The sequence below is a fragment of the Athene noctua genome, chromosome 28, assembly GCF_965140245.1.
Source record: "Athene noctua chromosome 28, bAthNoc1.hap1.1, whole genome shotgun sequence".
In the NCBI taxonomy this organism is placed as follows: domain Eukaryota; kingdom Metazoa; phylum Chordata; class Aves; order Strigiformes; family Strigidae; genus Athene; species Athene noctua.
This window is the reverse complement of record NC_134064.1, coordinates 2,326,564-2,338,698: the sequence shown is the minus strand read 5'-3', so window position 1 is coordinate 2,338,698 and position 12,135 is coordinate 2,326,564. Positions and strand designations below refer to the sequence as shown.

Below are 12,135 nucleotides of genomic sequence, written 5' to 3'. Positions count from 1 at the left end.
CTCCGTGCAAAGGATTGGCCGTGATTGGCTCAGCCGCGACGCTCCGCCCCCCCTTGTGCGCTCCGATTGGCCGAGGTGGACAGTCGAGCTGATGAGGCTTGAGGCTTTGAAAGCGCCGGGGTGCGGCGGGGAGGCGGGGTCACCTCGCGGCCTGCCCGCCTCCTATTGGCTCTCCCCAGCGTTAAGCCCCGCCTTTTTCTCACAGCCCGGCCCCTGTACCCATGGCAGGCCCTTGGCCGCCATTTTGGGGCCTCCCCTGAGGCGCCTGGTGCAGGCGCTGCCGTGGCCCCCCCACCCCAAGGGGCTGGTGATCCCCCTCCCGCCGGCACCCCCCGCCCGAGGCTCCTCCACTCCGGCTGCTCCACGCCCTCAGGCACCTCCGGGTGGGCCACCCTGCCCTGGGGACGGGTGTCAGGGGAGCTGTGACCCCCAGGGAGCCCTGGTCCCCCCCACATTGTCCCTACATCCCTCTCCATGCCCCAAGGGGGCCCCTGGCCACCCCCATGTTGCCCTCACAACTCCCACGCCCCGAGGGGGGACCCTGGTCTCCCCCACATTGTCCTCAAGCTGTCCCCACACCCCAAGGGGGGGCCCCGGTCACCCTGTGCTGTCCCCACAGCCCTCCCCATGACCCAAGGTGGTCCCTGGTCCCCCCTGTGTTGTCCCCACAGTCCCCACGCCCCAAGGGGGGGCCCTGGTCACCCTGTGCTGTCCCCACAGCCCTCCCCATGCCCCAAGGGGCTCTGTGGTGTCCCCTGCACTGCTCCCACAGGTCCCCAGCACCCCGAGGAGTTCCCTGACACCAGGAAATGGTTGAGCAGAGGGCAGCAGCCGCCCGGCCCCGCTCAGCCCCGTGCCAGCCGGTGGCATGTGGCCAGCCGGGGCTCACCGCCATGCCAGGTGGCATTTGGCCACTTCCGGGCACGTCCCAGTGCTGCCGGAGGTGGCTGTGGGGTCCCTGGGGGAGGTGAGGACAACTGTGGGCAGCACACCACAGCTGCGACGGTACCGCAACAGGCAGGAGCACTGGGGAGCACCCACCAGGCACGGCGAGGGGGCGGGTGTCCCCCCCCCAGACAGCGAGGACGATGACCTGGCCCTGCTGGAGGACACGTGGGGGACGAGCCCCCCCGAGCCCTGCGGACCACCGGTGGGTAAGTCCCTGCCCGAGGTATCGGGGGGCCCTTGACACACCTGCCAGGTGTTGTGGTACCAGCTGAAGCGTCACCCTTCCCTTGCTCTGTCACCCGGGCTGCGTGCCCACGGCTGGATCTGCTTGCCAGCACCTGGGATTTACTGGTCCGGGACATCCCCCTGGGCGTGGGAGGGGGCGTGGGGCTGTGCCAGGCAGCCCGGGCTGCCCTCGCCCTGCCCTCCCCTACCCCCAGAGCCAGGCAGCCGTGCTGCCGGGCCACGTGGACGGTGCCAGTCCCTGGGGGTCCCCGCACACAGCCCCCCCAGCTGCCCAAGGAGCACCGGTACCCGGGCGGGGGGGTAAGGGGGTCCACACGGTGCCCCCTCCCCACCCAGCATCACCCTCCAGGCTCGCTTCAACCCAGGTTCATCCCGGCCCTGCGCCCACCCTGGACACCACGGTTTTTAGGGTGATAGAGGGGGGGACAGGGGACACAGCCAGACCCCTGCTCACCCCTTTTTTCTGCCGCTGGGTCCTCCGGGGAAGCCACTGTCACAGCGGGGTGCCCCCTCCTCCTGCGGTGCCCACCCCAGCACGGCCGGTGCTGCCCACCCTGACCCCCCCTGCCAACCTCTTCTGCTCCTTCCAGAGACCTGGAGCCATCCTGCTCCCCCCGCCCCCCCCCAGGATGCCACCACCCTGGTGACGCAGCTTGGTGACATCTGCAAGGTGGGAGTCCGCTGCCCACACCAGGGACTCTGTGCCTTCGTTATCTCTGCCCTGCTAATTGGGCGGGCGGCGTTTGATGCCAGCTCCTGGAGGGGCGCCCGCTGGGGCCGTGCCAGCCTGTCCCTGCCCTGGTGGGGACGTCCCCATGGCAGGTTTTGAGGGGGGGGGAGTGTTCCTCGATGACACCCTGCCTTTCCCCTCCGGTTCCTGGCACCACGCGTGGTCACCCAGCCGTGTCACGACACCAGCGGTGCCCGTCTGGTGCCCGTCACCCTCCTCTCCCTCCACCGGGCGCTGGACCAGACCGAGCTGGCAGCGGTGACCCGCCGAACGTCCCGTGCCACGCGCGCCCCGCGGATCGGTGACGGGGAGCCCCAGTGGGAGCTGTCACTGCCCCGTGGCACCGTGCCAGGGCCGGGTGGGCTGGGACGCGTCTGCCTCTTAATTCCTTTATTCCAGCCGGTTGCGCAGGCACAAAGCGGGCAGGATCCGGCTGCCAGCTCCGCCACCCCTCGCCGCGGGTGTCCGGATGGCACCGGGGGATGGCACAGGGGTGGGGACGGGCGCGTGGGCACACGCCGGACTCTCCCTCACGCTCTCGCCCCTCTCCCCTGGGAGCTTCGCCAGCACCTGAGCCTTCACGCCACAGCCCGGCGGCTGAGGGAGCCGCGGGGGCACCGTGTCACCCCCGGGGCGCACGCGGAGCTGGGTGCCACCGGGGGCTCTGGAACAGGGTGCGGGGGCCCTGACACCCCCCACTCTCCCCGCAGGCACTGGGGGGGGGCTTGGGGCTGGCGCAGCCGGACACCCCGTAACGGCTGGTACTCGCGGGGGGCCCGGAGGAGCCGGCAGACGCTGGCCAGGAGGGGGGCGCCGGGAAATGGGTGCCCTGGGCACCCCCCTACCCAATAACCAACCCTCCTGCGCCCGCGGGTGTGTTGGGGCGCCCAGTGTTGGTGGCCGTGGGCACCCCAAAAGGGCGTTGGGGCTTCTACCCCTGCTAGGCTGAGCCCAGGCTGAGCCAGGCTGGGCTGGGTTCGGCCAAGCCAAAGTGGGCTGGGTTGAATGGCATTGGGCCAGGCTGAATTGAGCTGAGATTCGTCAAGCTGTGCTGAATTGGACTGGGTCAAACTGGGCTGAGCTGAGCTGAACTGGGCTGAGCCAAGTGTGGTTGAGCCAAGCTGGGCTGGACTGGATTAAAACAAACTAGGCTAAACTGAACTGGGCTGAACCAAACCAGATTGAGCCAAACCAGGTTGAGCCAAGATGGGTTGGACTGAACTGGATTAAAACAAGCTAGGCTGAGCTGAATTGGGCTGCACTGGGCTGAGCTGGACCGAGCCAAACCAAACCAGCTTGAGTCAAACCACACTGAGCTGAACCAGCTCGAGCCAAGCTAGCCTGAGCTGAACTGGGCTGAGCCAAACCAGATTTAGTCAAGCTGAGCTGAGCCAAACCAAGTTGAGCTAAACTGCGTTGAGATGGGCTGTGCTGAGCTTAACTGAATTAAACCAAGCTAGGCTGAGCTGAACTGGGCTGAGCTGAATTGGGCTGAGCCAAACCAGATTTAGTCAAGCTGGGCTGAGCCAAACTGGGCTGAGCTGGGCTGGGCTGAGCCAAACCAGATTGAGCCGAGCCGACCGGGGCCGAGCCAACCCTGGTTAAACTGAGCTGAACCGGCCTGAGCCGAGCCCGGCTGGGCCGAGCCGGGTTGAGCCGGGTCCAGGTTAAGCCGAGCCGAGCCCCCTCCCCGCGGGGCGGCCGTGACGTCAGGGCGGGGCGGGGCCGAGCGGAGCCGCGCGGCGCGCACCCACCGCCGCCCCGACCCGCCGCCGCCGCCTCCCGCCGCCCCGGCCGGGCCGCCCGCCCCGCGCCGCCGCCGCCGCGCCCCGAGGTGAGTGCGGGCCCCCCCCTCCCGCCCCCGCCGCGCCCGGCCCGGCCCCCCCCGCCCCGCCCCGCCCCGGTATTGTTGTGGCGGAGCCGCGGGGGCGGGGGGGGGGGGAGGAGGGGGAGGCGCTTTGTTCCTCCCGGTACCGGGGATCGGGACCGGCACCCCCGGCGGCATCGCACCCCCCCCCCGCCCCCGCGCTGCTGTGGGGGCCGGACCCCCCCCTCCGGTAACAGGGAAGCCCCCCCCGCCGCGATCCGTCTGTGCACCGCTCTCCCCCCACCCCCCGCCGCGTCGCTACCGGCAGCCGTTGCCGCCGGTACCGGCCCCCAGGCGGGGGCAGCGGGGCACGCCGGGGAGCTGCCCCCCCCACCCGCGGATACCGGGTGGGTTCGTCCCGCGGGGCTGCGCGTCGCCGTGGCCCCCCCCCCCCCCCCCCCCGCCACCCCCGGGGATGGCACCCCCGTGGGGACACCCGCGATAGCACCGTCGTGGCGACCCCACCCGGGATCGCGGGGCCGCGGCACCCCGCTCCCCCCGTGGGACCCCGGGCGTCCAAGCTCCAGAACTGGGGACCCGGGGGACCCCGTCCTGCCCGGGGCACCCCAATTGTGCCCGTGGCACCCCGGCTGTGCTGGTGGGACCCCCCCAGTCGTGCCCGTGGCACCCTCGCCGGGACCGCGACACTCTGCCCGTGGCCTGTGACACCCTGCTCATGCGTTTGTCCCCCGGGGCCATGCTCGTGGCTCCCCAACCATGCCCGTGGCACCCTGACGGTGACAGTGGCACCCCGTCTGTGCCCGTGGCACCCTGACCATGCCCGTGGCACCCTGGTTCTGCCTGTAGCACCCCAGCTTTGCCCGTGGCACCCTGGCCGTGCCCATGGCACCATGACCGTGGCACCCCGTCTGTGCCCATGGCACCCTGACCGTGACCGTGGCACCCTGGCTGTGCCCGTAGCCCCCCCAGCTTTACCAGTAGCCCCCCAGTTTTGCCCGCGGCCCCCCCAGCCGTGCCCATGGCACCCTGCCCATGACCGTGGCACCGGCAGCACCCCGCCACCCTCGCCACAGGCAGCCTGGCCGGGGCGTCCCCCATTCCCACGCCTGCGGGGGGCCCATTCCCGGCCCCCCCACCCTCCCGGAAATCCTTCCCCAGCTGGCGCAGGGGCCCCCCCGGACCCCCCCGGCTTCCTGCTTCCCGCCGGGCAGGGCAGAACAATTCCCGGCCGCCCGCTCGCCCGGCCGCATCCTGCCCAGCCTTGGGGACTGGGCGGGGGGGGGCACACACATGGACAGCGGGGGGCACCCCCAGGATACCGGGGGGTCCCGGGGCAGGACGTGGGTGAGGTGGGGCCGCCCGGGTGGGGTGGGAAGCGGAAAGGCCCGTTTCCTCCTCTGGGGACCCCCCCACCCTGTGGCTCGTCACAGCCGGAGGAGGGACCGTGGTGGGCAGCAAGTTGGGGACCCGAGTGTGTGCGTCTGTGTGTCCCCCCCGAACCCCTCAACAACCCCCCCTTCCCCCCCCCGCTGCGTGGGGTGCCCCTGGCCTCGTGACGCGCGGCCCTCAATGCCCGCCTTGTCCCCACGCCGCCCGCGTGACGCCGCCGGTGTCGATGCCCCGTAACCCTAACGGGGGGCCGGGCGTGTCTCTGTGTGTGTGTGTGTGTGTCCCCCTCCCCGTCCCCAGCGTCATGGCCCCCCACCGGCTGCTGGCCCTCGCCTCGCTGCTGGCCCTCGCCACCGCTGCCACCGCCTCGGGGTCCTCATGGAGCGCCGTGCCCCGAAAAACTGTCCCCTACGCGGGTGAGTACCGTGTGTCCCCCCCCCGAGGGTCCCCAGGGAGAGGGGAGCAGGTTGGGGATACTGAGGCACGGCCCTTGCCGACAGCGGGGTGACACCCCGGGGCTGGGGTTGTCCCCACCTTGGGCAGCTTCTGTGTCCCCCCGTTACACCCCCCCCCCCCCCCAAGCTTGTCAGCACTGCAGGGACCCCCCCGGGGCGGTGGCCTCAGTGAGAGCAGAGAGGGGACATGCAGGGACACTGCCCTGTGTCCCCGTGCCCTGCCATCGCCCCCTGTCCTCAGGGCTCTGCCGTGTCCCTTGACCCCGTGCCCTGCCATCACCCCCGTCCCCAGCCCTCTGCTGTGTCCCGTCCCCAGTGCTCTGCCATGCCAGCACCCCGAGATGCCATCCTTCTGCCATGCCAGCACCCTCTGTGTCCCTGTCCTGTGCCAGCACCCTGTGTCCCCATCTGTGCCATGGGCTGTGTCCCTATCCCTGTGCCATGCCAGCACCGGTGTCCCTGTCCCTTTGCCATGCCCTGTGGCCCCATCCCTTGCCCCATTCCCCTCTCCCTGTGTGATGGTGGTGCCCCGTGTCCTCTATCCCTGCACCGTGCCAGTGTCCCCATGCCACGTCCCCTGTCCCTGTATTATCTCCGTGCCACATCCCTTGTCCCTGTGCTGTGCCAGCATCCCTGTGCCATGTCCCCTGTCCCTGTATTGTCCCTGTGCCATGTCCCGTCCCTGTGCCATGCCCACACCAAGACCCCTGTCCCTGTGCCATGCCAGCGTCCCCATGCCACATCTCCGGTCCCTGTGCCGTGCCAGTGTACCCGTGCCATGTCCTCTATCCCTCTATTGTCCCCATGCCACATCCCCCATCCCTGTGCTGTGCCAGCATCCCCATGCCACGTCCCCGTGCCACATCCCCTGTCCTGTATTGTCCCTGTGCCACATCCCCTGTCCCTGTGCTGTGCCAGCATCCCCATGCCAGGTCCCTGTGCTGCGCCAGCGTTCCCATGCCACATCCCTTGTCCCTGTATTGTCCCCATGCCACATCCCCTGTCCCTTTGCCGTGCCACTGTCCCCATGCCATGTACCCGGTCCCTGTGCTGTCCCCACGCGTGAGACTCCCGTCCCTTTGCCGTGCCAGCGCCCCGCGTCCCCGTGCTGTCCCCGTGCTGTCCCCATGCCGTGCCAGCCCTGCGTCCCTGTCCCTGCTGGGGGGCCCTGGCACCTCCCCCGTCAATGGGGCCTTTCTGCGGGGCCTGGGGGCGGGCGGGGGGGGCGCGGGGTCTCGCCAAAGGCCGCTGTGTTCGCCCTGCGCCGCCAGCGCCTGCTCCGGTGACAAAGAGCCCTTTGTGCGGCGCCGGGGCCGGGGGGCTTCCGGCAGCGGTTGGGGGGGGGGGGGCGGGGGCGGGCCAAGGGGGGCTTCTTGTGCCCCGGGGGTGCCAGCGCTGCCCACCGGGGTGAGAGGAGGGCTGCAGGGACAGCAGTGACCTCGTCCTGATGTCCCTATGTCCCCCCCTCACCCCGCTACCGCCACCTCCCCAGAGCTGAAGGACGCGGCCAAGCGCTTCTCGCAGGGGGGGGTCTCGCACTACCTGACGCTGACGCTGGACGAGGCCGAGGCGCTGCTCTACGTGGGCGCCCGCGAGGCCGTTTTCGCCCTGGCCACCGGCACCGTGGAGCTCAAGGCCGCGGTGAGGCACTGGGGGACCCCCACAGCGGGGGAGGATTTGAGAGGTGTGTGTTATTTTCAACCCCCAAACCCTTTTGTGGGTTTTTTTTGTTCCCAGATCTCCTGGGAAGCCCCCGTGGATAAGAAAGCTGAGTGCATCCAGAAGGGCAAGAACAACCAGGTGGAGGGCACGGGTGATGTGGAGGTGGGGGGGGGGGTTACAGGGCACCCCGGGGTGCCCCAACCTGCTGCTGTCACCCCCTTAACCGACTGTTTTCCCCCCCCTCCAGACCGACTGCTTCAACTACGTGCGCTTCCTGCAGAGCTACAACAGCTCTCACCTCTACGCCTGCGGCACCTACGCCTTCCAGCCCAAGTGCACCTATATCGTGAGTGCAGCCCCCCAAAACCTGTCAGGTTCCCCCCAGCCCCTGGGGATGAGCCTCCCCCCAGCCTCAGGAGCATCATCTAGGGGTGTCCCTGTCCCTAAGGGATGTTCAGGGGCGTCTCTGTGTGCAGGAGGGATGTGCAGGGGTGGCCTTGTGCCCGTGAGGGTGTCCCCTGTCCCCTTGGAGCGTTGTTGGGGTGTCCCTGTGTCCTGTGGGATGATCTGGGGGGTGTCCCTGTGTCCCGTGGGATCATCTGGGGGGTGTCCCTGTCCACAGAGGGGTGCCATTGTGCCCGGGGGGCGTCATTGGGGAGTGACCCTGTGACCAGGGGGATTGTCCAAGGGTGTCCCTGTCCCTGGAAGCATCATTTAGGGGTGTCACTGTCCCCATAATGGGTCACCCATGGCTGTCCCTGTGCCAGAAGGGTCATCTGGGGGGTGTCCCTGTTCCCAGCAGGGTGGTGCAGGGGTGTCCCTGTCCCCAGGACTGTCATCTGGGGGAGTGTCCCTGTGCCTGGGGCCAGCCTGGGTGCGGGAGGGGACATGAGTTGGGAGGGGATTGGGACCCCCACCCACTCCTGTGCCCTGCAGGAACTGTCCGGCTTCACCCTGGACCAAGTGGCTTTTGAGGACGGCAAGGGGAAGTGTCCGTACGACCCCACCAAGGGACACACCGGCCTCATCGTGGGTAGGTGGCACTGCCGGGCACCCACTGGGGTCGGGAGGGGGGCCCGCCACGCCCCCCCCTGCTTCCCTCCCTAAACCCTGGCCTCACAGACGGGGAGCTGTACTCGGCCACCTTCAACAACTTCTTGGGCACGGAGCCCGTCATCCTCCGCAACTTGGGCCCCCACTACTCCATGAAGACGGAGTATCTCACCTCCTGGCTGAACGGTAGGGTCGGGGGGACGCTGGGGGGCACAGTGGGGGTGCCCTCTCTCCCCCAGCACGGCATTACCCTCCTCTTTCTGCTCCCCCCCCTCCTCCTCCACAGAGCCCCACTTCGTGGCTTCGGCTTACGTGCAGGAGAGCGCAGCCAGCAGCACCGGGGATGACGACAAGGTTTACTTCTTCTTCAGCGAGCGGGCGGTGGAGTACGACTGCTACGCGGAGCAAGTGGTGGCCCGCGTGGCACGGGTCTGCAAGGTACGGGGAGGGGACAACTCATCCCGGGGACACCAGCTCGGCGTGGCTTTGCTCTGCCAGTGAGCGCGGGGGTGGCCCCTGTCTTGATGCCAACTGTTGCCCAGGGGGACGTCGGCGGTGCCCGGACGCTGCAGAAGAAGTGGACGACCTTCCTGAAGGCTCGTTTGGTGTGTTCGGCGCCTGAGCAGCAGCTCCATTTCAACCGCCTCCAGGCTGTCTTCACCCTGCCGGGGGCCGATTGGCAGGACACCACTTTTTTCGGAGTCTTCCAGGCCCGCTGGTGAGGGCGCGGGGACGTGGTAGCACTGGGGTTCCCCTGTGAGTGGTGGCTCCCCCTTAAAACCCGCCCTGCCCCTCGCAGGGGGGATGTGGATGTCTCGGCGATTTGTCGCTATCACATCCTGGAGGTGAAGAAAGCGTTTGAGGGACCCTACAAGGAATACCGGGAGCAGGCGCAGAAGTGGGGCCGGTACTCGGATGAGGTACCGAGCCCCCGTCCCGGCGCGGTGAGTTACCGGCACCACAGAGAGGGGGGGAGTAGGAGAAAAGGGTGCGGGATCCAGCCGCCCGGGTGACGGTGCCCTCCGTCCCCAGTGCATCACCGACTGGCACCGTCAGAACGGCTTCGCCAGCTCCCTCGAGCTGCCCGACAACACCCTCAACTTCGCCAAGAAGCACCCGCTGATGGACGAGCCCATCCTGCCTCACCGCGGGCGCCCGCTTCTCCTCAAAAAAGACGCCAACTTCACCCAGCTGGTGGTAGATCGAGTGCCGGGGCTGGATGGTGCCATCTACGAGGTGCTTTTCATCGGCACAGGTACCCGCCGGGGTTGTGGGGACGCCGGGGAGGGGACCGCAGCGCAGTGGGGGGGGGGTGTTTCCTGGCGTGGGGTCGTCCCTCACCGCCCGCCGTGACCCGCAGGTGACGGCTGGGTGCACAAGGCGCTGAACCTGGGCGCTCGCGTCCATCTGGTGGAGGAGCTGCAGGTTTTCGAGCCAGCGCAGCCCGTGGAGAGCCTGGTCCTGGCCGGGCGGAAGGTGAGCGGTGCTCTGGGGAAGGGGCTGGCACCCGGGGTGTCACCCTGTGGTGGCACATCCCAGTGTCACTTTGCCTGTTCTCTCACAGAAGCTGCTCTTCGCCGGCTCCCGTTTCCAAGTGGCCCAGTTGCCCCTGGCTGACTGCGGCCGCTACCAGTCGTGCACGGACTGTGTCCTCGCCCGGGATCCCTACTGCGCCTGGAGCCACAACGCCAGCCTCTGCGTCCGCACCGACGGCCTCAACGGGTAAGGGGGTTCTCTGGGGAAACGGGGGGGTACACACACACCCTGCTGCGGCACAGGGGGCTCCCCCCCTCACCTCTGCCACCTCCTCCCACAGGTCCCAGCTGGTCCAGGACGTGCTGAGCTCCGACACCCGCGCCTGCACCCTGCCGCAGGTGGCCAAGCAAGGTAAAACCCCCCTGAACAGCGCCGAGCCGGGACAAGGGGTGATATCGCCCCCCACCCCCCCCCATTTTTCCCTCCCTCCTGACTCAGCAGAGGCTCATCCTGACTCTCCCACAGGGCCCATCACCCCTAAAAACGTGACGGTGGTGGCGGGCACCGACCTGGTGCTGACGTGCCGTTTGGGTTCCAACCTGGCGCAGGCGCTCTGGACCTTCGAGGGGCGGGCGCTGGCGGCCGAGCAGGCCCTGGTGCTGCGCGACGCTCGCCTGAGAGCCCTGGTGGTGCCGGGTGCCGGGGCGCAGCACAGCGGCACGTACCGTTGCTTTTCGGAGGAACAGGGCGCCCGTTTGGGCGGGGAGGTGTATCGGGTGGCCGTGTTGGCCGGCGCCGGGGTGCCGCTGGAAACGCGGGCGCCGCTGGAGAGCCTGGGGCTGGTGTGGGTGGTGGCCGTGTGCCTGGGCGCCCTGTGCCTGGTGCTGGTGCTGGTGGTGCTCTCGCTTTGGCGGCGGTTGCGGGAAGAGCTCGGCAAAGGCGCCAAAGCCATCGAGAGCACCCTGGTGTACCCCATCGAGCTGCCCAAGGAGCCCCCCAGTCCTCGTTTCGTGCCCAGCGCCGCCTCCGACTCGGATGAGAAGCTCTGGGACCCGGCCAGTTACTACTACTCGGACGGCTCGCTTAAAATCGTGCCGGGTCACGCCGCTTGCCGTAACGGCGGCCCCCCCGGCGCCGCTTCGCCGCCCAACGCCATTCCCGGCCAACCCCTTCACTCGCCCACCCGCATCCACCTGGGTCCCCTGCGCGGTTCTTCCTCCAACGGCTACATCCGCCTGGCGCTGGGCGCCGAGGAGCGGCCGCCCTGCGCCGATCTAGCCGAGGAGCTGCGGCGTAAACTGCAGCAGCGTCAGCCCCTGCCCGACTCCAACCCCGAGGAGTCGTCGGTTTGAGCCGCCGCCGGGGCGGCTTCCCCGCCGCCGAGCAGCCGAACCTACCTCAGGGCCCCGGCGCCCGCCGCGGGGACCCAGCGCCCCGACACCGGCACAACCCGACTTCGGGGGGGGGCTGCAGCGGGGGTGCCGGCACCCGTTTTGGGGACTGCTGCACCGGCACCCACCTTGGGGACGGGACCTGCCACCCCAGTCACACGTTTGGGGACACCGGTGCCTGTCTTGGGCACCGCAGCTGCTCTCGGGCACCGCCTCCGCCTTCGGTACCATGTCCCGGGCAAGGGACCGACCTTGGGGACTTGTCACCGGCCTTGGGGACCACTGAGCGCCCCCCCTCACCCCGAGCATCACCGAGTTCCCCCCCCCCCACCCACCGCGCTCCAGGCACCGCGTCCTGCCCCGGGCAGTGGCCACAGGATGTTTTTTTGGGACGATTTAAGAACCGATCGGGTTTTTCTTCCTGAGAATTTTTCTAACTCCCACCTGCCCCCCCCCCAGGGCTTCGTACCCCCTCGGCCCTGGTTGTAAATACCCCCCCACCTGCCTGCCACCCCCCCTGCACGCCGCCCACCTGGGCCCCTTTTGTATAACCCCCCCCCAGTGTAATTTATTTGTTACTGAAATATATTTATTTGCTGTAAATACGTGAGTATTTTTATATTAATAATAAAAAGGAGTTAAAAAAAAAATATTTATATATTCGAAGCGAAGCCCGCGGGGGCTGTGTCCGATGCTGGTTGGGGGGGTGAGGGGAGGGTGCTGGGCCCCCCCGCCGCTGAGCTCATGGAAAAAGGCCGCGCTTGGGGCTATAAAAGGGCATCGCGGCGCCGTTCCCAGGGCAGGGGGGGCCCGGCCGCCCCCCCCCGGGGCCTGAGGCTGCTGAGGCCTGGCCCCATGCCCGTGCCCCCCCCGGATGCCGGGGGTCAGCGTGGGGGGGCCCTCGGGAGGCCCTGCCGGGAAGCCTGGCGGAAGCAGCACCCGGGGTCCCGGTGGGGG

General features: G+C 68.8%; 1 protein-coding gene across 2 annotated transcripts; it reads left to right on the top strand.

The window, feature by feature from the left end:
• Positions 1–3,696: 3,696 nt before the first annotated feature.
• On the top strand, positions 3,697–11,810 carry SEMA4C (semaphorin 4C). 2 transcript variants are annotated; one of them, XM_074928657.1, is made up of 15 exons: positions 3,697–3,758; positions 5,442–5,557; positions 7,089–7,237; positions 7,334–7,396; positions 7,506–7,604; positions 8,195–8,291; positions 8,381–8,497; positions 8,598–8,749; positions 8,854–9,029; positions 9,111–9,255; positions 9,344–9,566; positions 9,672–9,787; positions 9,876–10,033; positions 10,128–10,198; positions 10,313–11,810. In XM_074928657.1, exons 2-15 carry the CDS (start codon positions 5,446–5,448, stop codon positions 11,137–11,139), a joined length of 2,505 nt encoding a protein of 834 aa, XP_074784758.1. In that variant the 5' UTR covers positions 3,697–3,758; positions 5,442–5,445; the 3' UTR covers positions 11,140–11,810. The 2 variants fall into 2 exon arrangements, with proteins under 2 accessions (XP_074784758.1, XP_074784756.1); XM_074928655.1 differs by lacking the exon at positions 3,697–3,758 and having other exon boundaries at positions 5,128–5,557.
• Positions 11,811–12,135: the final 325 nt, after the last annotated feature.